Source organism: Diachasma alloeum, unplaced genomic scaffold (genome assembly GCF_001412515.2).
Source record: "Diachasma alloeum isolate Michigan unplaced genomic scaffold, Dall2.0 Dall_scaffold_00534, whole genome shotgun sequence".
NCBI classification, from domain to species: domain Eukaryota; kingdom Metazoa; phylum Arthropoda; class Insecta; order Hymenoptera; family Braconidae; genus Diachasma; species Diachasma alloeum.
The window spans coordinates 216,862-242,447 of record NW_021680666.1 but is presented as its reverse complement, the minus strand read 5'-3'; the positions used below and the strand labels follow the sequence as shown (position 1 = coordinate 242,447).

Sequence of the window (25,586 nt, the reverse complement as noted above, 5' to 3'; positions counted from 1 at the left end):
GATTCCAAGGGAAATCCGAGGTGTATAGTCAACAGTAAGGGCAGAAAACGAAGGCCTGGCAATAAAAATGTGGCCATTGCACTTCGTTGTAATGACACACTGTTTGTTGATTTTGTTAGCAGATGTCTTGAGTAAGTTTCATTTGCACTTGGTAACATTTTTTTTTCTAAAACAAATGCACAATTATTATCGATAATTGTCGATGACAATGCAGTTAAATAAAATAAAATGAAATTAAATAAAAAATAGAATAAAATGAAATGAAGTAAAATGAAAAAAAAGAAATTGAATGAATAAAATTTGAATTTCTTCCAGATGGGACTCTAAAAAACGAATGACACCAGACGAAGCAATGCGCCACGAGTGGCTGAACACGTCCTCCTCTCACGCCTCATCAATGGCCTCCTCAATAGTATCGTCAATGATAACCTCAGCAGTTGATCCAACGAATCAAACGAGTCACACCCAATCAGTTAATGTTACATCTTCACGTCCACGTGCAACAACACTCGAGGATCCCCAGCAACAATACAGCCTCTATCGTCTCTATCGGGGTCGTAAATGCGTATCAAAGATAACTGCCATTGACAGCACTGAGAATGGCACAATGGTGGTTAAAGGTAAATTAAATGGTAGTGCAAGTAGTCACGCATTGGCATCTGGTACACAGCCAGCAGCATCGAGGCACGCGTCAACCGGTGATATTGTCGCATCTCTCGATCCAAATCTCGATGACTCTGGGACATTTTTGCCTCCCATATTGTGAGCTAAGGCCACAAAGTCCAGTGTCAGCCACTTTTGAACATGACTCATGTCCTTTCCCTCCCCTTTTTTTCGATAAAACACGATTGAACGCGTCATTATCATCCATAAACGATCATGTTCGTATCGGGACCACGGTGAACCCCAAATGTTCAAGAGGTCCGACAATAAAAAAACATTATTACCACGAAATAACATCGAGCGCGATAACCACCAAATGGCGTACGACCTCGACAAAATGGCAGTCTCATAGTTGGAGGGAATTAACCGAAGCCAAAATGAGATTATGAGTGAGTGATTATTGAAAGTAATGTCTTGATTGATGTGAAATGCCTAATGCCAAGCTCTAGTGACCAAAGGGCTATCAGAGAGTGAAGTTTATTGAATAAATGATGCAATTGAGTTGACGATTTAATTAAGACTGCTAGGTGAAACAACTATGGAAAATAATAATTGTGAGGTAACGAGGAAATACTTGAATCATGTTGTTCCTTCGTTAGGTGTCAAATAATTGAGGTAATGAATCCCAGCAATATCAAGGCACGCGTCAACTGGTGATATTGCCGCATTTCTCGATTCAAATCTCGGTGACTCTGGGACATTTTTGCCCCCCATACTGTGAGCTAGAGGTCACAAAGTTCAGTGTCAGCCACTTTTAAACATGACTCGTGTCCTTTCCCTCCCCTTTTTTTTTTCGATAAAACACGATTGCACGCGTCATTATCATCCATAAACGATCATGTTCGTATCGGGACCACGGTGAATCCCAAATGTTCAAGAGGTCCGACAATAAAAAAAAATTATTATCACGAAATAACATCGAGCGTGATGACCACCAAATGGCGTACGACCTCGACAAAATGGCGGACTCATAGTTGGAGGGGATTAATCGAGGCCAAAATGAGATTATGAATGAGTGATTATTGAAAGTAATGTCTTGATTGACGTGAAATGCCTAATGCCAAGCTCTAGTGACCAAAGGGCTACCAGAGAGTGAAGTTTATTGAATAAATAATGCAATTGCGTTGACGATTTAATTAAGACTGCTAGGAGAAACAACTACAGAAAATCATAATTGTGAAGTGACGAGGGAATACTTGAATCATGTTGTCCCTTCGTTAGGTGTAAAATCATTGAGTTAATGAATAATACGAAAATCAACTCGTGTCATTTTTATCGAGATACAATATTTCGGGGGATGAGAGATGACGTGTGTGTGCCCCAGTTACACAAGGCCTGAGTAGTCTTATTGTGATATTAAACTACCACTGTCTTACTTAGATCTCCGATAATAAGAATTAACAATTAATCGTAATTAATGAATTATTTGATTTATCTCCGCTATTAACTTTCTACAATTGTTATATTTTGTCATTCAGTCACTCGTGTTTGACGCAACAATTGCGGTTGTTGAATCGAATAACAGGAGTTATGAAGGTGAACCATCTGATGATTAATGTCGCATTTGTTGAATATATAGAGATGAAATTAAATTAATAATCACGTGCATATGAAATTCAATTGATTTGATAGTTTCATTGTTTCTAAATTAATTGAGCAATCATTGTCAATTATTTTTCTACATTAAATAATTATAAATTATCACAGTCACTGCCTGCCAACATTGTAGTGCTCGGTTATTTTTTCTTCTTCATAGTAAAATTTAAAATTAATATTTTGTTTTTGTCATTAAATAAAAAGTCTGCGAGTCTTTAAATTATTTGCATGACTTTGTGTTACTTATGTGTCTCGATATGCATTTGTTTTTCGTTTTTTAATTAAAACTGCACGGCGCAACTTAGAACAATTGAGGGAATTAGATGATGTCGAAAGACAGCGTGACAAGACTGAAAAAAAATGTTGCGATTTAATAAGAAAAAAAAATCATGGAGAATCATCAAGGGCCAATTGAATTATGATTAATAAATGTGACTTATGAGATTGAAATCATCTGTCATTTGATTATTATGGGATACTTATTGAAATTGTCATCTCCATATCGTTGAATAACAGATGATGAGAGGTATATTCGATACATAATAACCGCTATTTCGAAATAATCGATCATTCGAAATTGACTGACATAAAGTAATTCTAGTTTAATTTAAAAAAACAAAACAAAAAAATGAGGAAAGAACGAACGATAAATTCTCAAATAGTTGCTGAAAATCATCCTTTATTTCTCCCCATGTGACAACTCATCTCATTCTAGTTGATAAATTAATAAAGTAAATGAAATACATGTAGTGAAGTTATATTTAACTGTAAGAGTACGATTAGACGTAAGAGACGTGTTTACAATGAAACGAAATATCAAAAACAGAGGGAAAATACTAAAAAAAAAAAATGATAATGAAAATGATGTGTAAAAAAAATATACGGAATCAGTAATAATTGACGAGTTTAACATGGCAGTGATTTGGTAGAAAGAGTAGAATGAGAATATAATGGACCCATGCGATATATCGTATGCGTAGATGTGTAAAAATCACAATAGGTCAAATAAAACGAATAAATAACTTCATTGAGCGAATAGGCAGATACTCTCTCGTGTGTACAGTTTTACGTTTTTAGGTGTGTTCAATTATATACGGCGGGAACAAATGTATGTGTACAGGAAGTTTAACACGAAAATTGAAAAAAAAAATGTGTCTACGTATGTCTTAAAGGACTTCTTACCTATTTGCATTACTGTATTCATTACTCAATACCCTAAGGAAAATTTCAGAGAATCGCTTTTTATGGAGATAAGGAAACTATTGTGAGGGAATTTCGCACGAGAAATCGTTGGATTGAATGTTTGAAAATTCTGTTTATTGATGGCTAGTCACATTTTGATGGTGAAATATTGAAAACATTTCACAGTTGAGGGGATTAATGGATAATTTGACTTTAATTTCATTTTTTAAGGCGATAAAAATGATTTTTAACACAATTTGCATGTTTTATTCAATTTATCATCTAACGTTTAGTTGAAAAATATTTTAATCCCCTCAATTGTTGATTTCTCCCGCTCTCGTAGACATATTAATTGATATGGATTTCGATTAGCTAGAGTAATACCTCCTCATCTCGACCTGTAAATGCCCATCTTTCGATAAACGAAGAAACGAAATGAAATTCTAAATGAAACGAAATCCAATGAAAACCCATTAGACGCCTAATAGGACAATCAAATGCGCGATCTAGCGTTCTATCATCGGAGATCATTAGGTTTAAGATCATCATTGATTTTTAGGGTGAGTGGGGAGCAGAATACATTTTTTCACATCAATCGCAAATTTTATACAAAAGAAAAATCGAAAAAAACTGCTGCTTCCTCAATTCTGTTTAAATTGTCGTAAAGACCAAAATTTTTATCCTCTAGAGGTGAAAAATCGCTTGTCCTCCAATGAAAAATCCAAAAACTTCAAGGTGCAATGGCTCCCGATAGAAAAAAAACACCATTATCATCTCATAAATGTGCGAATGAAGGGTATGTTTGTAGAATAAAATTTAAAAAATCAGATAACTGAAGCAAAAATGCAAAAGCAGAACTAGAGAGAAATAAATAAATTGTGATTTGCAATGCTGAAAATTCGTGAGGAGACGAAAATCTGTGTATAATAAACGTTAGATGAATGGTCCGTCAATTTTTCACCCCTGACATTGAATGTTTAACTCGAAAAAAAAAAAGAATCTGAAGAATTGACGTATTAATTGAATAATGTCTACGTATTAGTGTATAAAGTTTACGATAACTAAAGAAATGAGAACAATTTTTTTTTGTATCATTTGTTCGTTTGTTTTATTATCTTACTGCGTTTGTCTTTCATTAATCTGTGTAATAAATGAGGTGATGCAAGCTGAAAGATTTGCTACAGTGCAGAATATAAATGATAATTAAACAGAACAAGAACAGTGTATACAAAATATCTAAATGAAATTGACAATTGTGAGCGATTGAAGTAGCCCACTGGAATTGGAAAGATATTATGCCACTTGATATCATTTCCTGTTTTCAAATTATAATAAAATTAAGTCCAAGTACTAAAGAAGTTTTTCAAATAGGCATCAATTTCCCTTGAATTAATTCCATGAATATTTTTTTCTTCATTAATGTTTTCCATAACTCTTTTTGATTTTTATTATTTTTATTTTAAATTGCACATGAAAACCTATTTTACTACAAAAACTCCATAATTTGATAATTATTGCAATGAGAATTTTCATTATATTTAAACGTAATAGTCACGTGAAATGAGGCTTTTTAAATGAAATTTTTCAATGAATTTCGATTTATTCCCGAGTTCTCTGGGTCTACGTGACATCTGTGCGCTGGAATTGCCTCGCGTGTTGTCTCGTGGAGTCGTGGTAAGCTATTCCCGCCCGGAGGATCTCACTGTGCCTGAAGACATCGTGGGAGGAGGACAAAGACGATAAGGAAGGTAAGTTCGGAAGGAGACAACTCAGCATGCTTGCACTGCTGTCTGTGGGGTAAATTCCGTTGTTCAGAGAGCTGGCGATCGTTGTGCTGCAGGTGCTGGAGGCTGGTTCAGACGATTGGAGACACTGGTCCGGTGAATTTAGGAGATTTCCACCGGATGATATCAAATTTCCTGAATTACATTGCATGGTATTAATGTGTGGGAATCTTTCTCGTTTCGTTTTGGACAAAATAAAGCGTCTCGAGTGAAATCTTGATCTGTGGGCAAAATCTGGCGTGAAATCTTGACTCTGGGGGCAAATTTCCAAGAGAAATCTTGATTCTCAAGCAAAATCTGGCGCGAAATCTAGACCCGCAAGCAAAATCTGGCGCGAATTCTTGACCCTCAAGCAAAATCTGCCGTGAAACCTTGACCCTTGAGTAAAATCTGGAGTGAAATTTTGACCCTCAAATAAAATCTGGAGCGAAGTCTTGACCCTCGAGCAAAATCTGGAGTGAAATCTTGACCCTCAAGCAAAATCTGGCGCGAAATCTTGACTTTCAAGCAAAATCTGGAGTGAATTCTTGACCCTCAAGTAAAATCTGGAGTGAAATTGTGACTCTGGAGCACAAACTAGATTAAAATATAGATGGGGCCCTCGAGTCACGGTATCTTGACCCTCGAGTAAAATATTGTATGACAAAAAAGAAAATTCTAAATAATTTCACCTGCAAGGCTGGACGTTATCGACGCAGCAGAAAAATCTAGAGTATCAATGGACCTCGCCTGTGCGTGTTCCATCCTCAAGCTATGTAGAGTAGGTCTTGGGACCATAGTGGGGGACTGGAAGTCTGTTTTGCGCCTTCGCACTCTTATCCCCGCGTTTCCACTGTTGCCCGGTGCAAAGTGGAGCAGCTCCAAGTGTCTCCTCAGGTTCCGGGACTGTCTCAATATCGCTCCACACAAGGGGCACGTCGTGGGCTGATCCGAGACGTTTTTCACCTTATACTGGTTATCTAAAATGTGAGCCAGTGCCTAATATTCATTTTGAATTATCAGCAAATCAATAAAATTTCTTCATTCACTCGAATTCTTCTTTTATTTACAAAATCTTATAACATAAAATTTACACATATTTATGCTCCTTACAACGATACTTCTTCACTCTATTCGAATTATTCTTCATTATTGGGCGTTAAAATAATAGAAGACGAAAGGCAAATTCATTACTCTAAAATCCTTACGAATTAGTACCACTTTTTTCAGTTAACATTAGTAATTACGGGATAACATTCCATTGAATCATACATTGAGAAAAAAAAACTATAGCCTCACTCCCAATCAATCCCTTAAAATTAAACTATTAAAAAAACTTAACGTATTTGTACGAGATGATATTTTAACAGTCTGTAAGTTGAAAAAGAAAATCTATTTCTTCGTTTTGTGGTTTGTACAGGAAAATTTCAATTCCAAAAAATTATAGATAAAGATTTAAAGGACTTTGAATTCTTCTAAAATTTTAAGATTGAAAATTTCGAAGGTAAAGTGGAAGGCTTTTAAATTTGCATCTTTGAGATACAGATATTTATGCGTAATAAAATAATATCGATTGATGAGGCTTTACAAATTGGTTTAAAAAATGATTGAAAGGGATCAAGATGACAGCACAAGTCAATTTCGGGCACTATTTCAATGGTGAGCCACTAGTTTTAGGGATAATTTCGTAATTATTGAAAAACTAACTATTGAAATCAACAACATCTCGATGATAAATAATTCTGTATGAAAATTTCCAGAAACATTATGTGTCAAAAAATGTCTTTTGAAAACAAGTGATTCTACAAAAAAAAAGAAAATGAACATTTTTTGTCCCTTTCATTAAAAAAAAAATCTCCTTCAAAAAATTGGGAAAATTGAATTATCTCAATAACAAGTCAACCTAGGCAGAAAATTCAGAGGACATTTCCTAATGTAAATTGCATTCTCCGCAAAAGAATGTCTCAAAATTTCAAATCCTCAAATCGACTCATCCCTTCTCCCCGAAAACAGTCACTAAAAAAGAATCATTGCATCCTTCCTCTCCCCGAAGCCCTCAATGTCACTCTCATCTGGCAATAGTGGGTGAGGGTCCATTTTGATGACTGCCCACGACCTCTGCTCCCCTCCCCCCAGGCGAAGGCATGGGACTCGTCCTGAAGAGAATAGGTTCACAGCTGTTGCTGCCACCACTGTCAGTCATGTAGGTGGGTCCAATGTACCCAGACATGTCGATATCAGGTTTGATCTCGACGACCATCTGATCCTGCATATGTTGGACGGCAGGATGACTGTTGAACCGATACTTGCAGGACGTCAAGAGATGCCTTCGAAGATTTCTGGCTTGTCTGAGAGTCGCCCCACAGAGTGCACACTGTCCTGGACAATCAGAAGCCCCCCTCGCCTTGGAGGCATTCATCCCAGCAGCTGAGGTGGAGGGAATGAGCCCTGGTGGCACCAGACCACTGGGAAAACTCAGTGACGAGAACTGCATCCCTTGCAATAAATTCTGGAGATGTTGCTTCGTATCCACTAACTCCTGAGGGGTATCTTCGAGTTTAACTGGAGGTGGTGACTGATTTTCTGGCAAGCGATGACTGGAATCATCCCCAGTACCTGCTAACAGACACAAACACATTGTTACCATGCAGGGCTGAACTGTTTATTAATTTCGGTTAGAATAATCTTGTATTCAAAATGAAATGAAAAAACTTCAAGTGATTTTGAGGCTTTAATTTTCGTTTCAAATTGGTGATTTTTGCAGTTCAACCCAGATCGATGGTTGTGCTTGTGTCCATTGATATCGAGTTCATATTCTTCTGGTGATTTTCGTGATGACAAGGACACAAAACACAAATTTTTGGGATTTTTATCTGATTTTTAGAGTGAGGAAGTTACCTTCGTCTCCCGGGGTTGGCTCCTCGGTCTTCTGGTCGTAGTCCGTTGTTCTGTCGTCCTCCTGTCGTTCCTCGGAGTCTGTTGTGTTGTCCAGGCGCGGCCATTTGCTGCAGGATGACGAGGATTTCCTTCGCTTTCGACGACGCTGATTTGGGATTGAGGAGTTCATTGTCTCCCGGGTTATGGGTTCTGAAGCTTCCGGAATTGCTGAGGGTGGCACCGCTTCTCCATTCTGTTGGAGAGATTCTTGGAAATTAAGGATGCTCAAGTGTCTTTTACAGTTTGGTACAGACCACACTGCAGAGTGAACTATTTTCAGTTATCAAATTGTCAATTCAATTGCGTGAGAAAAATTTGAGAAGAAAAACATGAGTAGTCAGTCTCATTCAAATTAGATTTTGCACAGAATTATTATTAAAGAAAAAAAATTCTTTGTTTAAATAAATAATTGAAATTATTTGAACTTTCGGAAATCTTATTCTTTCAGTCATTAAATTGTCTTCTGGTTTATTGTGAATATTTTTTGCGATTCCGAGAAAAAATAGTCGAAGTCCTTGGACATCCTTAAAATAATCCTATTATCATTGCTTTTTGTATTTAATTTTTGTTTTCAATTGCACAATGGCTATTTCAGTGGAATAAAACGAGGAATATTAATTCCATTTTAGTTTCATAATAATAAACTTCTAATCATCATCTGCAATTATATTTTACGAAGAAATTCTCTCACCTCGGTCAAAACAGTAGGTGGCGTAAGTCCATGAATGTTGAGACAGTGAGCAGCTTGTAGCAAAGAGGGCAATTGCGAGGGCTCGACACTGACTTCCCCCCGATAAACAAACTCCAGGAGTGACTCCAAGTCATCCGAGCTGATCCCCGCGAGCATAACAACCGGATGTTGACATGGTGTGCTCTAGAATAAAAATCTCCCTCAGTCTCTACCAGTGAAAAATAATCTATATGAATAATTACTTTGAGGAGATCTAGGAGAAAGGGACTGGCTGCTGACAGAACGATTTTGTGAGCTGGAAAGCTCCTGCCACCAGCAGCGAGTGTCACGTCAACAAGATCACCGTGTCCCCTGAGTAATTGAACGGCAGTCGTCAGGGAACTGCCGAACTCTCCCCACGAGAGGCTGTACAGCTGTCCACTGCTCCCCATGCTCCTCTGGAGAACTTTCCAATTAAAGTGGAGTCACTGGAGGGGAACGAGAAGTTGAGAAAACTGAATCTTTTGCAATATTCAATATCTCGGGATTGGCTGAGTGAAGTTAAACAACTTTTCTTTCATTTTAAAGGTATTTTCTGTTTTTTTTAAAATAAGATATGACCCATCCAACTCGCATCGGTTGGTCAGGAGATATCGAGGATTTTCTGCGGTCGATTTTTCTTCATCTTCGAGGCGAAAGGGTTAAAATGCATCATTTTCAATCTTGAAAATCTCGGGATTGGCTGAGTGAAACTAAACAATAATTTTTTCATTTTACAGGTATTTTTTCTGAATTTTGAATGAGATGGGACTCGTTCAAATTGCGTCATTTGTTCGGGAGATATCAGGGATTTATGAAAGTGTATTTTCTTAATTTTTTATTCTCAAGGTTTCTTTATCCCCTCTTGCTGCCTTAATTAGCACGACCCCCCACCCCAACACCTTGGCGTCGTGGTCCATTGAATCCTAACCCAATCCCCATCTCGCCTTCAATCCCCTACAGTTTCCTATCTTGGAAAATCGGAGAAAACGAGTGGATTGTTACGAGGAAGATGGAGACTCACCTGAGGATGTTTCTGGGTCGTTAAAATCCGGTGAAAGTATGATTATCTGCTGAAAATGGGGGACAATCACTGGAGGTTAATCACCATCACGAATTCATTCGATATCGAAAGCATCGACAACGAATTATCCCTTTTTTTCAAGAATGATGAACCAGTAATTGATGAAGTTATTGTTGATGGATTTGTGATTGTTGGACTTGACGAATAATAATAATAATTCATTCGAATTTTCTGTCAGGAGTTCACGAAAAATGTCACATATTTCACATACGCGATTTGACTGGTGCTGCTGTGGGTGGTGATCGTGAGAACCTCTTGAATAACAAAAAAACACAAAAAAAGAGAAAAAAAATGGGCATAACGTGGGAAACTTAAAGTAACTAGATTTTATCCTAGGGATTTTTTAGTTGTCAAGATGTTAAACTGTTTTTCAATCTTAATTAGATGAAGAATAATTGATGAATAAAAATTATTTTAAAAACTTTCCTGATTGTTTCATTTCAAAATAAAAAAATTTTCTCATGTGAACAATAATAATAATAATGATTTATTGTGAGACCCATAATTAATGTGCCACATTAATGTTCAGTCCAAAATAATTTAAAAAATGAAAATATGAATATTTTTTAACAGAAACTTTATTTCCGGATCATCAGACAATTCATTACCCCATACCAAAAATCACACTCAACACTTTCATATGTAAATTTTCAATACCTCTGTTATAATACACTCTATTTATATTACAATCACAAGGTGTGCATCTGAAGTAAATGCATATTACATAAACATTAACGGATATATACATCGAAATTACTCTAACAATAAATCGTGTATGCATCCAAAACCGAGAACTGACCATTGTACATTTGACATACACTCGATCTGCGACAATTGTCCTAAATTGCTATTCATTTTGTACACGTGAATATCGCGATTACCTGCAATAAAGAGATAAACAGTTTCAATTAAAAATTGAATATCTCTTCATGTCACTTAATCACCCCATGGTAGACAAGATAATTATTCGCAATTATTTACAGACCATTTTCTCTGCAAATAAAAAAATATACGAGCTATAATTACGTCGACAGTCGTAGTTTAATGGCAATGATTTATCAGTTTCATATCTTCAATAAAAATTGTTATTTACACTGATTGAATTCAAATTCTCTCTGTACAATTCCACAATTTCCCTATCTACAAATCAGCAAAGTAGCAAAGAAGAAACAGAATGCATAATCGAAAAAATTAGAATTTATCATCAAATCATAATTCATACATAATAATTATTAATCATCTTCTCTCTCTTCCACAAAATACCTCACAAAAATGTTGAATCCCTAAGTCCCCCCAGGCATTAAAGCTGCTCCTTAACGTGTTTTTCCCCCTGAACATCATCACCAGGACTCGCCCCTTTCCCCTCAACCTCAACCGTCTCGACGATCCCATCATCTTCACTCCCTCCGCCCACAGGAATGAATTTATCTCCGTCCTTCCCATCCTCATCCTTCATCGCGGCCTTCTTCAACTCTCCCTTCAGGTTCTCCAGAACCTCCTTAATGTTCTCCAGCAGATTCCCATAGACCTTGAATGAGTCCACCATTTCAATGAGTGCTTTCATCTCCTGTGAATTTTGATTTGCCCTCAGCAGAAGTGACGTCAGCCTCATAGCCAGTGATTTCGACGTTGGAGGCATTCCACTCGAGTCTAGAATGTCGAGATTGGGGACAGTATCACTGAGTTCAGTGACAAACCAGTTGACAATCATCCAGGCTGAGAGATTCTCACTGGCTGCTGTCTCCTCGTTCTTTCGTTCCTTCGCCAGCCAGTCATAGTAGACTTTTATCTGACTGAGGGGAATTACCTCGTTGGGGGGTGTCTTGGTGCTCGCATGGATCTGGTTCACCAGAATCTGCTTGACTTCTCGCCACACCCTCTTGAAGAGGGACATGTCCTCCTCCACTGGGACGACTAGAGGTGGAGTACTCGACTTTGTTGATAATCTAACCAGAGGGTTGGGATTCACCAGCTGCTGATTCTCGGTTGCTTTCAGGATTGAGGCCCTCATGTGACCCTTCTCGAAGACTAGGAGCTCGTCCTCGGAGGTCTGTTGAGGGGTGGATGGAGTGGATATGACCCCTGCGCTCTGGATTAATGAAAATTGAGGGGATTAATTAAGTGGGTGAGGGATGGAAGCAAAGTAGGCTTTATTCAATCGTCAATATCTCATGATCAACAATTTTTTATTAAAAAAATTGTCATCATAGTTCCACTGGAATTGTAAGGAATTCCGTCACTCGAAATTCAAAATTTCATAAAAAAATCAATGGAAACTGTAAATTTCAATTTAATTATTCAGGTAAATAAATTCTCAAATTTTTCATTAATTGAATTCCTGTCTTGACGATTGAAGAACAATTTTGTTATCTATATTTACAAGTGAATGGATAAATAAAACACTGGACTTAAATATCAGTCATAAAAAACTATAATTAGAAAAAAAGTAAATCACGTTGAGTAACTTATAAACAAAAACGTACAGCATAACAATTTCAATAAATTAAATAGAGTATGAAAATTGTGCATTATCCATCTCTGAATTTGTCATCTACCTAGTGGGAATTTCGTCCAAGGTAATACTTGTGGATGATGCATAGTAAACCACAAATGAAACAAACCTGTGTGGACACTGGTCGAGATAAGAATTCTTTCACTGAAGTTTTTAGTCTCTCGAACATTGATTGATCGTCCACTGGGGATTTTAATTGATTTTCATCACCTGTGTAGTCACCTAGAAAAAAAGTAAATCATTAAAATGAAGAAGAATTTTTTAAATTCTTCTAGTTGTTAAATATTTATGAAATTTAAATTTTATTGGAGAATTTGTTCATTGAGAATTCATTCATCAAGACCAAGTCTTATTCAACATTTTGGTGGATTAAAAAAGCTTCAACTTGTTGAAAGAATCAAACAAATCAAATGTATAAAAAAAAAGTAAGAAATTTAAATTTAATTCATCAATAGAAAAATAATACAAATGAATGAAAAATATAAAAAAATTACCTATCGTAACAGTTAGCTCGCCCTCGCTCCCAATGACAGCCTTGACAAGTTCACTAGCCTCAGCATAAAACAAGAAAACAAACGGAATCTTAACATCATCCTCCACACTTTCATCCCCCGACATGGAGAACATGTGTGATCCCCCAGCACTGGAGCCCATGCCATTATCGAGAACAATTCCAGCAATGGCCCCAGCCTTCTGCACAATCCTGGCCTTCTCCACGAACATGCAGTTGCCCCTGGAGACCAGAGCAATATTACCCTCGATCATCTTGGCATTGGTGATCTCCTCGCAGGCTTTAGAAGGTTCAACCAGCACAGGCTTCCCCACAACCCTCTTCTCCCCCCTGAGCTTGGGTCCAAACTGCGCTGGACCCCCCAGGAAACTCATCTCCTTGCCACCACTCCTGACTAAAGTAACAGTCTGAGGTCTGATCCCCTCGTCCTGCGTCTGTCTCCTATTCAACTCCACCATCTCCTGCATGAACATAAGCCCCTCCTCAGCGTCCTGAACAGTCCTGGCATTGGAGAATGTGTGAAGCAGCTGGATCCTGCCATCAGCAGACGTCAGTATCGTGATTCCCATGTGGCTGAGGATCTTCAGGTGCTCCAGGTTATTCGCCTGGAACTGCGAGGCACTCAGTCGTCTCTTGATTATTCTCCTGGGGCAGACGTCCTCAACCATGTTTCTGAGGGGCTGTCTCACCGATGCTGGAAACAGGTGAAGACTGTTGGGACAGGTTCTGTCCAACTCCTGGACCTGGACAGCGTCGATATCCAGCTCCGAAGAGACATTTGGTCGCACTGATGCCAGAGTCAGGGGCAACAGGTGGCCCTCAGTCGTGAATATAAACTCGTCGAGGTCCAGAACGAGGTCGTTGGTCTCAGTGAAGAGTAGAAAGAGGTATTTGAAGGTCTCTGAGAGGACGAAGGAGTCCATTGTGTCGTCGTGCTTGTTGGTTCGAACGTCTGACACTGCTGCATAACCACAAGGCACTCTGGCGTAGGTTTGAAGGCTTCTGAGGACTTTACGACCCACTCCAAGGTAGTAGTGATCACCAGTCGCTCGGTACAGGAAGTACGTGGACTCGAGGAACTCGGGACGGAGGGGGTGGTGGCCCCAGTGCACCTGGAAGTCGGTGGTGAAGGCCTCGGGGATGAAGTTATGACGCTGCATCACTTGGTAGAGCATCTCGTGGGTCTCTACTGCCGGCTTTATGTCACCTTTGAGCACCTGGATGTATTCCAGGGAATTAAGTTCTTTTATTGGGGGAATTCATTAACGAAGAATTAATTACACTAGTAAAAAAAATGGTAAACAGTGTATTTGACTTTTTCGGGAATTCGAAAACCTTTAATTTGTTGAGAATTTTTAATCAGTGGAGTTATTAAATTTTTGTACTTGTGGATCTATAAAATTTTAATTCATGAAATCCAAGAGCTTTATTCAACATTTTTGTTGATTTAAAAAGTCTTTAGTTCGTTAAAGAATTTTAATTAGTGAACTCTTAAAAATTTTAGGACTTGTGGAATGATTGTGTACCTGCAGGCCTGGCCAGAAGGCCAGAAGAGCGTCCATGAAGTTCTTGGAATTGGTGTTGGGGCGGTGCATGTGGACGTCCAAGAGCATCGGACCCTGGCTGACGTACTTCATGATAGCTTGGTAATGACGATTGAATCGCCCTAGGTACTTTTCATCTCCTACGGAAATTAATAAAAAGATTACAAACGCATTTTATAACAATTGAGTTGCCAAGTGAAATCGACTTTGTTTATAGTTCAGTTTTCCAAAATATCTCGTAATCTAAGGGACATATCACAAATACTCTGAAAACCTTTTTTGTAGGTCTCGTTCTCCTCTACAAAAAAGGGTTCCTTGAAAATTTCGATATCTCTCATAGATTCAAAGATATTCGTACATTTCTAAACTCAAAAATTCGGGTGTCTCAAAAATGAGAATAAAATAAGAAAAAATGAATTAAATTACCTAATAAAATATACGCTTTGAGGCAGTACTCGTAATAAGAATCAATTCCAGCCCCAACCCCTGAGTCCCTCCTGACCCAATCCCCCGAATGAACATTGAGAACAGATCCCATGAGGTCAGTGCCTCTGTGCCGCATTCGCCATAGTGCATCCATGGCTTTTTGTGCTTTCTCCTCGAAAATATATTCACCAGTTAATCTAGACAAAGCCGCCATCTCGAGAATCATTGAGCCAGCACACGCAGTACAGGTCTCACGACACATCTCAGCTGGCACCCCCTTCATTCCATGCTTCAGGTTGATTCTACCGTAGGGTATGCCAGTGGTTGTGTTGAATGCTGGCAAAAATTTGTAGCCCAAGTCCTTTGCCATGCTCAACAATTCACCTCTGTACCAGGGCATTATGTCTGCTCGTGTCTGAAGGTATTCAGCGAGTATGTGAGCACTCAGCAAACCCCTATTATCGTGAATTCATCCATAGGGATTTAAGAAGAACAAAAAATGGAAATAAAAGTTGTCTGAACAAAAGAAATTCCTTTTAAAAATACAAAATTGGCAAAAATTAGTGAATTAAATGATGAAATGAATAAAATTGAAGTAAATTAACAATTTCACATAAGTTCTTAAAAGGAATAAAAATTACAGTAAAAAATTATTTGAATTCACGAAATTCTGTTTAAAAATACAAAATTTTCAAAAATTAATGGATAAATAAAATAACTGAATGAATAAAATCCAAAAACTCACCCTAACATACGTATATTAGTTTCGAATAACGAAACAATTACGTCAGTATCAAAATTGACATCCTTAATAACTAATTTCACAGCATTTTCGAACTCCCCCAAGTCCCCCAGAACCACGAGAGTATCCAGAGTGTCCACCAGAGTCAACGAGAAGCTGAAAACCCCAGAAAAACCGTTAAAATCGATCGTAAAATTTTGAGTAACGAATCTAATTTCGATTGATTAATTAATCAACCCAGGAAATTGTTGATACTAACTTTCCAAGAGTGGAGTCGATGTCCCCCCTGTCAGGTTCAGATCCCCTGTACCTTCCCTTGCAGCTCAGTGGCATGAGTTCATCAGCTGGATAGGCATTATCCATGTAAGCGTTGTAAGCATGATAAAACATGTCACGAGTCTCTTCCTTGAGGGATTCCCGCTCCTCTCTGCTCATGTATTCCACATGGTCCTCGCTTGCTGACCCCAGTGAACATCTAGCTACATGTCCAACCACAAGGACACCCAGCAGAAATAATTCCCTCGCCATTTTATACGCCAATTTGCCTTTTCAGTGTTTGTCAAGACTTTATTCCTCCAGTCTTCAGCATTATTTATCACGTCGTCGCTCGGATTATATTCTCCTTCTGCATGAATAGAATTTCATTATATCATTGTAAAGAGTTCAGGAATATTTAATTTAAATTTATTATTTTACTTCAACGATATAATTTTTTTTTTACTGAGGAAAGGGTAAATGGATGAGTTTTAATCTTCAATAACTCCTGATTGGCAGAGTGAAATTCCCCATTCTTTTTTTCATTTTGAAGGTATTTTTTCGAGCTTTAAAATAATTTTTGTTTTATCCAAATCGTATGATTTGTTCTGGAGATATTGGGTACCTCAATGATAAATGAAAATTTATTCGAAAATTTTTTTCATTGAAACTATCGAAACACTACTGTATTCATCCCCTTTAATGGCTTAAAAACGATGATAACTAATGACTACTTCGATTAATCATTTTAACATAACTCCCCCGATTTTTTGTATTTCGAAATAACCATTTTCCTGATAAATACGTGTCTTACATTTATTCGTAGAAGTCAGGACGTGACAAAAAATATTTCCGTTTATAAATTCCAGAAGTATGACACATGATCGTTATCACCTCCAGGGGAACTCATCCCCTCCTCCAGTAGTTCAATGATATTTTTCAATTTATTCCTTTACTTCAACGAAATGAAAACAAAAAAAATTGATTTTCAATATTCAACAACTCCTGATTGGCAGAGTGAAATTTCCCATTCTTTTTTTCACTTTGAAGGTATTTTTTCGACCTTTAAAATGATTTTTGTTTCATCCAAATCGTATCATTTTTCCAGGAGATATTGATCAATTGAGCGGTTAATTATACGTTAATTGAACAGGAAAATTAATTCGAGTGATGTTCTCTTCATGTACGTCACATTTAATGACCCGAAAACAACGATAACTACTGACTATTTCAATAAATAATTTCAATATCATTCCCCCAACATTTTATGCTCCGAAATTATGATTTTCCTGATAAATACGTGTTTTATATTTATTCGTAGAACTCAGGACGTGACAATAAAAAAAAATTGTCCGTTTATAAATTCCAGAAGAGTGACACATGATATTTATCACCTTCAGGCGGCCTCATCACCCCCTCCAATATTTATGTCCCTACAAATGTGCTATATTAATTATTAAAACAAAATAATTATCGAGCATATGCTTACATGCAGTATAAACATCGGTCAGTTACAGCTGATTACATGTTTTCTTCTTATCAAGGACAGATGATGTGGCTCCTGTCAATTGACTCGTCGCAAGTGTATCATATTTACAGGCTCTATTACCACCAATTGAGACACTCAACACAAGAATTCACTCAGCACTTGGTATTGTCGCACCCCGAGAGCTGTTTATAACCGAAAATTTCAATTTTACTCTTATTGTTGGGAAGAGATGACGAAATTCACGGATTTGCAGATAATTTCCCTGATAAACTAACCTGTTTTCGGGGGGGAAGAGCTTCTTTGGAACGGGACAACGGGAGCAAGTGGATTTTTATATCTCTACGTTGTGTTGGGTTCGTGGCACTTCTAAGAAACTTCAAGGGGCGAACATAACCTCAATTTCACGAACACGAAGAACAGAGGAATCGGAGCGAGAAGAGGGAATGGGAGGAACGCAGACTGCGGCAGACTTCAGAGTGCGGAAATTTGTTTCGGAAAATTGTGGGAAGAGTGCGATAAAATAACAAAATTAGTGAATAATAGTGTTGAGGGGGAATTATGAAGCTGTTGACGCATAATATGCTGACGTCGAAGTGCCTCAAAGGGGTGACTGTGGGGTATCCCCTTGGCATTGTGGTATGACATTTTTTTTCATTGATTTTTGGGGACGAAGGGTTTTAGGTTATATTATTGAATTTTTGAGAGGGACGAAAGCACGTGCTCTAGACTTAGCAATTCTCATGGCGATAATTTCCCAGTCTTGAAGGTTTTGGAGTGAATATTTGCGGAGGGGGAAATGGATTCGATTCTTCAAGAAAATTGATATTTCATTTTAATTGTTTTTTTATTTTAAAAATTGGTGTGGATGATTTAAAGAGATTGAAATTTGTTTTTGGGGGAATAACAATGACATTCAGCTTCACTTTATGGAAAATATTCTTATAAAAACAAAGTTTTATCCCAGAATGTTATTTTTATTGCGAGTTTCGATTCTACTTTTGTACGTGTTTTATTTCTAGAGCCTCAGAAATTTTTTTTTTAAAGCGAAATATCGCGAATTGACATTTAATTTAGTATTGTTATTCATTTCCCATGATTATCTGTAAAATGCATATTTAGAAATTATCTGTAGAATGCATATTTTCCAAGTGATGAAACCCATAATTCATAGAATCGTCTAATTACTCATGTTTGGAGATGTTGTATTTTCAAATGAAATAATTTATCATGAATGCATTAATTTAAGCAACTTCGACTCATGAAAAAATCCCAAAATTACTGTTTTAAATGCAAGCGAAAAAATTGCCCTCGTAAAGTTGATATTTTCTTTACAATGCAAAGATTTCATCTGGAAGAGATACATTTTTTATTGTAAAACTTTTTGTGAAAAATTTAACTAGATTTATATTTGTTTTTGGAGGAATAACAATGGCATTCAGCTTCACGTTGTGGAATATGTCCTCGTAAAGACAAGGTTTTATCCTCAAATAGTTTTATTCTTAAAACTATTCAGGCCCGGTTGCACCGAGCCCTGTTAGCTATTTTTACCCCAGGATAAATTTATCCATGTGTAATCCTTATGGACTAACAGACCGTCATTTGGCGGTTTAGTTAACAGACGATGGTGCAACCGGGCCTAAATGTTATAAAATGTTAATATTAATGTGATGTTTCATGTTGTTGTTTTTATAAGTTTTATTTTTATTTCGAATTTCGATTCTAATTTTACACGTGCTTTATTTTTAGAGCTCCGTTTTTATTAAAAGCGAAATGTCGCGAATTGACAATAAATTGAGTATTGTTATTCTTTTCCATTTTTTTCCACTATCCCATGATATTAATTCGTCAAATGTTTATCAAATAATTTTTTGGCGTCAGCCGAATGGGTGATGAGACCCATAATTCCTTGAATTGCCCAATTCCCAATGTTTTGAGATGTTGTATTTTCAAATGAATACAGTTCATCATAAACTTATTGATTTAAGCAACTTCAACTCATGAGAAAATCCCAAAATTGTGTTTTGACTACAAACGAAAAAATTACCATCTTATTTCTCTTCCCCCAGGCAAAAGACATAAAAGTATCCGAAGTAGATTTCAATTCCGAATTCATAGCGAGGATAATTCCAAAACTGGATTGGAATACACTATGGAAAGCAGCCGAAAGTGTAAGTAAGCGACCTTTCAAATATCCCTGAATATTCACTAAAATCTTGTAAATATGCAACAGATAGGGCACGTCGGTGAATTACCCCAGACCCTCGTGCAAGATTTCGAGGGGAATGAAGATTTTCTGAAGAAGGTACACCACGTTTTACTCGAGGTTGAAGTTATAAATGGAGATTTACTTTGTCCTGAATCAGGACGAAAATTTCCCATCAACGATGGCATTCCAAATATGTTGCTGAACGAGGACGAAGCCTAGATGCAATGTGATCACTCCAGACCTAGCCCCTAAGCATTCATCATCATCAAATATAATTTATTTAATTTCCAATAAAACGTTGTGTTTGTTTATTCAATTTTTGTGCTCAGTTATTTTATCTCACGAACGAGGGAAACATTTTTCTCCTCCACTCGACCGAAAATACGTAGAAATGGGGAATAGTCGGGTCTCAATAATTAATTGTAATCATTAAAATTGTAACAGATCCTCGAGAGACTTGGCAGACTCGATGAAACACTCGTACATAAGATTTAATGATTGTAGAACCTGAATATAACTGCAAAAATCATATTTTTCGATTGGACTCTTCCCCACAGCTTTGGAGAATTTTTGAGTGGATGGTATAACGAGGCATGGCGTGCAAATGAAACGATGAGTTGTCTCTGCAGGGGGTGCATAAAGGTTCAAGTCTTGCATTCGCTAATGGCATCTTGAATTATCGATTCAACGACCTCGTTCGTTCACTGAGAATTTGCAGACGATCACTGAATTTTTTTCTCAAGTGATTGAACGAATGTTTCATTTTCAGTAGAAATTTCACACTAAATTTTTCAACATCGTCGATAATTCAATGCAGCAGACGAAATGAACATGATCATTATCAATTACTCATTCCTCATTTCGATTTTTTCCGTTTGTCAATTGAATTCAACAGCTAATTGTCAATGGATTTGTGAGATGACTGATGAGTTGCAAATAAATAGTTAAAGATATTAAAACATGTGTTGGAGAATTGGTTGGATGTGGAGACCCCGAATATCGATCCGAAATAATCATTCCACAAAGTTTGAACTTTCAATCGCCCGATGTATCTCATTACCAGCACTTTAACCGAGTTAACCCTGAGCGTTATATTTTAGGTTGATGCTTTGATCACCGGTACTTGAGGGGCACCCAACTAAATACACATATATCAAACGTATGGCCTCAGGGAGCATTGATATACATTGAAGTTCATTAAACTTGGGTGCAAACTTTTGATGCAAAAATGTCGAGGCTTTGAGTTACTTGAAAAAAATTTCATAGAATTCTTGTATTCTCTTGTCGAGAATTTAAAATTGATGGTGTTCTCTCTCTATAATTTTGCCTATATCGTCTGTTAGAGAAGAAATGGAAATTCCATGGACAGTTGGCTGGTAATTTTCAGGATAGCGACAGGGAATTCAGGGAATTCCAAAAAAGTAATGAAATTTCAATTTTTTTTAGCAGTAGGAAAGTTCTATTAATTTTTATGGAATAATTGAACAAAAATTTCGTTTTTATTGATTTTTCTATAAAATCTTTAATTTTTAATGATGAAATTACTTGAAATTTCAAATGAAGGTGATCTGGAGGTCAAGAAGTTCAAATGAAGGTTTTAAGAAGGTTTTATCGAATGACATAAAGTTCATATCACTTAAAAATATAATGAACACTCGCATTCTACTCTCGAGGGATTTAATAAGCCTGTGGGGGCAGGGCGGCCAAGCCCCTCTCACTCTCATAATAATAAAGACTGAATAAACCGTGTCAACCGTGGAAAATGGCACACAGAAATCTTCTATATAATTCTGTCAGTAATTTTAAAAAATAGGCGTTCAGGTGAGAGTTTTTTTATATAATGTCTGGGGATAAAGGTTCTGTGGGTGATACGAAGGTCATATATATCATTTCATTTAGGTCATTTTATTTGGTGTATGGTCATGAAGGTCATAATAAGGTTTTACGGAATTACATAAAGTTGATATTACTCAAAAATATAATGAATACTCGCATTCTATTCACGACGGGTTTAAAAAGCCTGCGGGGCAGGGGGCCAAGCCCCCCTCACTCTCATAATAAAGGCTGAATAAACCATGTCAACTGCTACCTCTCCACCTCCATAAACCCGACATATTTTTATTATTTCTTTATCCCTTGTATTACATCACAACCCCCACCCTCGTGACCCTTTATAATTCTTTATATAATTCTGTCGATAATTTTATGTGATGCCTTGGGATAAGGGTCATGTGGGTCATACGGAGGTCATATGAATGTCATGGAATTCAAATGAAGGTCATAATAAGCTTTTATGGAATTACATAAAGTTCATATCACAAAGGTGGGCTGGGCGGATTATGGCGGAAAAATGGCACACAGAGATCTTTTATATATTTCTACCTGTAATTTTAAAAAATAGGCGTTCAGGTGAGAGTTTTTTTATGTGATGACTGAAGATAACGGTCACGTGGGTCATATGGAGGCCATGAAGGTCACAACAAGGTTTTAGCGAATTACGTAAAGTTCATAATACTTAAAAATATAATGAACACTCGCATTCTACTCACGAGGGATTTAAAAAGCCTGCAGGGCAGGGGGCCAAGCCCCTCTCACTCTCATAATAATAAAGACTGAATAAACTATGTCAACTGCTACCTCTCCACCTCCCTAAGCCCGACATATTTTTATTATTTCTATATCCCTCGTATTACATCACAATCCCCGCCCTGGGCTGATTATGACAGAAAAATGGAGCACGTACGAATTGCCAACAATAATAATAAACCATACAGGCTGTCTCTGTGTGCCTCAAGAGGAGAGCAACCGAGTGGGGAGGGGAAGAGGATTTTGTATATAGACACTGTATGGCACAAGCATACAGGGTTAATCCTCTGGAACGAGTCAATTTCGTTGTGCCGCAGAGCGAGGGTAAACCTTTTGGATGCAGTATACGCCTAGAGAGCTCTTTCTCCATTTCGATATGGGGATAGAGTGGTCGCGAAATTGCGAGAATATTGGTGATACGTTTCATTGTTTTGTCGTAAAAGAGAGGAGAAGAAAAAAAATGTTAGGAGGTATCTGCCGCAAGAATACCTATGTATTCATGTTATTGCTGCTTATGTATACGGACTTTTGTCGAATCAAACACATGCCTTTGGTATAAAGGATCGAACGGGACAATTTATTGTTTCCCCAAGGGTTTCTTTTCACTGTCGGAGGGGTTTTTCCACCGGAATACCGATCCTTTTTTACAAATCGAAGGGAATAGACGCACTTTTAGAACGTTGCCAGCGGTAAATCCTACCCGTTTCACCAATATTGTCTGTCTGTATGAGAAAATCCATTCAGAGAAATTTTATTTCACTTGGCTGTTTTTATTCTATTCCATTCTTTTTGCAGAAATATACATTCGTCTTTGTGGCATTGTTGAGGGATGATAAAAATGAGATTCTTTTTCTTATTCAATTGGTGATGAAGATCATCTCGTATTGAGGAATATTTTCACAGTTGTTCGCACGTTTTCTCGCAAGATTCTGCTTCAAATTAGTAATGATGAGTTTAATACACTATCATGAAAATTTATACACGGAAATTTCATTCAAATTTCATTACGCAAACATGAAGCCACAATAATAACCGTTAAAAAGCATTCAATGTTTATTTAAAATTATCAAAACCTATCTTTCCACAATTATGTAAATATAATAATGATTTATTTAATCGCGTTTTGCCATTTAATTTTTCTCTATTTTTATTCTATTCGATTCTTTTTGCAGAAATATACGTTTGTCTTAGAACGTACAGAATTTTTGTTCTTATTCAATGGATAATAAAGGGATTATCTCGCATTGAGCAATATTTTCCCATTTGTTCGAAATATTCTTCTCTAAATTAGTGGATGACTTTAATACAACAGTAAAAATTTATAGACAGAAATTTCATTCAAATTTCATTACGCAACCCATGAAGCCACGATAGTAACCGTTAAAGAGCATTCAATGTTTATTTAAAATTATCAAAACCCATCTTTCCACAGTTATGTAAATATAATAATGATTTATGATCATTGGCGTCCAGTTGTATCCCTTCCCCTCTCTAAATAAACCCATGAATCCTTTTTAATTGCGTTTTGTCATTCAATTTTTCTCTATTGTCTGTCTGTATGAGAAAATCGATTCAGAGAAATTTTATTTTACTTTTCTATTTTTATTGTATTCGATTCTTTTTGCAGAAATATACGTTCGTCTTAGAACGTATAGAATTTGTTTTCTTATTCAATGGATGATAAAGGGATTATCTCGTACTGAGCAATATTTTCCCATTTGTTCGAAATATTCTTCTGAAAATTAGTAAGGATGACTTTAATACAACAATGAAAATTTATAGACAGAAATTTCATTCAAATTTCATTATGCAACCCATGAAGCCACGATAGTAACCGTTAAAGAGCATTCAATGTTTATTTAAAATTATCAAAACCCATCTTTCCACAGTTATGTAAATATAATAATGATTTATGATCATTCGCGTCCAGTTTCACCTCCCCTCCCCCCTCCGCGAACCCCATGAAGACCCTTTAATCGCGTTTTGTCGTTTAATTTTAATGAAGCCTCCGGCAGCCCCAGCAACTTTGACGTTATCTCGTTATAAGCGAATGTAATTCGCCGGGGATAATGTAATCGAAACGCCCGGCCACGAGAATCGCTGGATGTTGCGGGTAGAAAATAGGAGGAAAGGTGAAAGGGGGGAACGGATGTTGGCAATGGAGGCAGGCCGCTCCTCATTATTCACTAGTGCATTATTCGCAAATCAATTTGCGCGTTTCGGTATAACGCTCTGTCTGATTTTCCAAAGTCCCATCTGGCCATTTGAATTTATTGTTCAATTTTATTATGGAACGAATATGTAACTTGCTGACAATTTCCACCTGTTTCCAATTGCGTGAAAATTTGAGGAGAAAAAATTATGGAAAAGAGGAGAATTTTATTAGAGAATAATTCATCAAAATAAAATTATATTTTCGATTGGATCATTTTCAAAATGGAATATCTTGGAATTGACAGAGCGGAATTCAATCATTTTTTTTTATTTTCAAGGTTTCTTCTCGGGCTTTAAAACGAAATTCGACTCGTCCTAATTGCATCATTCAGTCCGAAGATATTGAGAATTGAATAAAAGTATTTTGTGTCGAGATTTCTGTTGTTGTGTATTTTGAACACTTGTAGGGACTAATCACCTTCTCTAGCATAATTATATACTCAGGGACTTGAGGATTTCATTTCCGGCATCAACGTATTTACGTAAAACTCAGCGCTGAAGTATTATTCGGCAAAATACTGGAGATTCAGAGAGAACGAGAGTTTTTGAATACAAAAGAGTTTATCCAAGTTGGCGAATTGCTGTGAGGAGAAGTGCCTTTTGTCTATTGTCCAAAAGTGTATCTGGATATCTGGAGCAAAACTAAAGCCTTGGAAATCAGCGGAAATCCCAGCCAAATGCAACTCGGAGGATAATACCTTTTTATTACTTGTTTTGGGGAGTTCAATGTGTCAGTTATAAATGATCTTGCACTATAAAAAAATTTCTAAACTGAATTTTTATGAAAAAAAAAAGATTGCAAATAGAAACCAATAGAATATGTAATATGCATTCAGAGATGGGCAAAATCGTAATATAGAATTAAAATTATTTTATTACATGTAAAATCAGGTATTGTACAATTTTTAAAATTTTATTATAATTTTATTATATTAATTATCAATCAACATTTGCAATTTTTCAAATATTAAATTAATCATAAATTTAAAAAATTTTAATTTCCAATATTATATAAATCAGTAATCAACTTCGCAAGGATGATGATGAATTGAAAAATAAAAAATCAGATATTTGGAATTAATCGATTAATTATAATTGAGAATTGAAAATTATTTTCAAATTTAAATAAAAAAAATACGGAATTGAGATTAACATATGGTAAACTTC

The 25,586-nt window shown here is 36.7% G+C and overlaps 4 protein-coding genes across 7 annotated transcripts in view; 2 read left to right on the top strand and 2 right to left on the bottom strand.

The window, feature by feature from the left end:
- LOC107042894 (probable serine/threonine-protein kinase dyrk2) overlaps positions 1–4,791 on the top strand; it is a 77,194-nt gene extending 72,403 nt beyond the window's left edge. The window contains exons 9-10 of the mRNA XM_029126454.1: positions 2–131; positions 316–4,791. Coding sequence (XP_028982287.1) covers positions 2–131; positions 316–766 — 581 coding nt within the window. The 3' untranslated portion in view covers positions 767–4,791. The remainder of the gene's footprint in view (position 1; positions 132–315) is intronic.
- LOC107042896 (transcription factor GAGA) lies at positions 4,434–10,154 on the bottom strand. Of its 3 annotated transcripts, XM_015264142.2 has the most exons (6): positions 9,875–10,154; positions 9,075–9,299; positions 8,833–9,015; positions 8,103–8,334; positions 5,897–6,184; positions 4,434–5,360 (listed from the first exon to the last, which is right to left on the bottom strand). In XM_015264142.2, the coding sequence occupies exons 2-6, from the start codon at positions 9,261–9,263 to the stop codon at positions 5,062–5,064; spliced, it is 1,191 nt and encodes a 396-aa protein (XP_015119628.1). In that variant the 5' UTR covers positions 9,264–9,299; positions 9,875–10,154; the 3' UTR covers positions 4,434–5,061. The 3 variants fall into 3 exon arrangements, with proteins under 3 accessions (XP_015119628.1, XP_015119629.1, XP_015119630.1); XM_015264143.1 differs by lacking the exons at positions 4,434–5,360; positions 5,897–6,184 and adding an exon at positions 7,029–7,823; XM_015264144.1 differs by lacking the exons at positions 4,434–5,360; positions 5,897–6,184 and adding an exon at positions 7,029–7,820.
- A 340-nt stretch (positions 10,155–10,494) lies between these two features.
- LOC107042899 (ER degradation-enhancing alpha-mannosidase-like protein 3) lies at positions 10,495–17,782 on the bottom strand. 2 transcript variants are annotated; one of them, XM_029126452.1, is made up of 9 exons: positions 17,689–17,782; positions 17,414–17,595; positions 15,929–16,294; positions 15,673–15,825; positions 14,928–15,382; positions 14,484–14,641; positions 12,941–14,174; positions 12,556–12,668; positions 10,495–12,023 (listed from the first exon to the last, which is right to left on the bottom strand). In XM_029126452.1, the coding sequence occupies exons 3-9, from the start codon at positions 16,195–16,197 to the stop codon at positions 11,235–11,237; spliced, it is 3,171 nt and encodes a 1,056-aa protein (XP_028982285.1). In that variant the 5' UTR covers positions 16,198–16,294; positions 17,414–17,595; positions 17,689–17,782; the 3' UTR covers positions 10,495–11,234. The 2 variants fall into 2 exon arrangements, with proteins under 2 accessions (XP_028982285.1, XP_015119637.1); XM_015264151.2 differs by having other exon boundaries at positions 17,414–17,782.
- Positions 17,566–19,935, top strand: LOC107042900 (multifunctional methyltransferase subunit TRM112-like protein). Its single transcript, XM_015264152.2, has 3 exons — positions 17,566–18,049; positions 19,480–19,581; positions 19,644–19,935. The coding sequence occupies exons 1-3, from the start codon at positions 17,972–17,974 to the stop codon at positions 19,836–19,838; spliced, it is 375 nt and encodes a 124-aa protein (XP_015119638.1). The 5' UTR covers positions 17,566–17,971; the 3' UTR covers positions 19,839–19,935.
- Positions 19,936–25,586: the final 5,651 nt, after the last annotated feature.

Bases quoted from the DNA above. Each gene is read 5' to 3' on its own strand.
- LOC107042899 (XM_015264151.2), bottom strand. From the start codon at position 16,197: ATGGCGAGGGAATTATTTCTGCTGGGTGTCCTTGTGGTTGGACATGTA. The intron at 14,175-14,483 runs GTACACAATCAT...GAATACATCCAG, and splicing joins CCTTCTGGCCAGGCCTGCAG to GTGCTCAAAGGTGACATAAA. The intron at 12,669-12,940 runs GTAATTTTTTTA...CTTTTTTTCTAG, and splicing joins CGAGCTAACTGTTACGATAG to GTGACTACACAGGTGATGAA.
- LOC107042900 (XM_015264152.2), top strand. From the start codon at position 17,972: ATGAAGCTGTTGACGCATAATATGCTGACGTCGAAGTGCCTCAAAGGG. The intron at 18,050-19,479 runs GTATGACATTTT...CTCTTCCCCCAG, and splicing joins GGTATCCCCTTGGCATTGTG to GCAAAAGACATAAAAGTATC. The intron at 19,582-19,643 runs GTAAGTAAGCGA...AATATGCAACAG, and splicing joins TATGGAAAGCAGCCGAAAGT to ATAGGGCACGTCGGTGAATT.
- LOC107042896 (XM_015264142.2), bottom strand. From the start codon at position 9,263: ATGGGGAGCAGTGGACAGCTGTACAGCCTCTCGTGGGGAGAGTTCGGC. The intron at 9,016-9,074 runs GTAATTATTCAT...TTTTTATTCTAG, and splicing joins TTCTCCTAGATCTCCTCAAA to AGCACACCATGTCAACATCC. The intron at 5,361-5,896 runs GTGAAATTATTT...AATGTAATTCAG, and splicing joins GATAACGTCCAGCCTTGCAG to GAAATTTGATATCATCCGGT.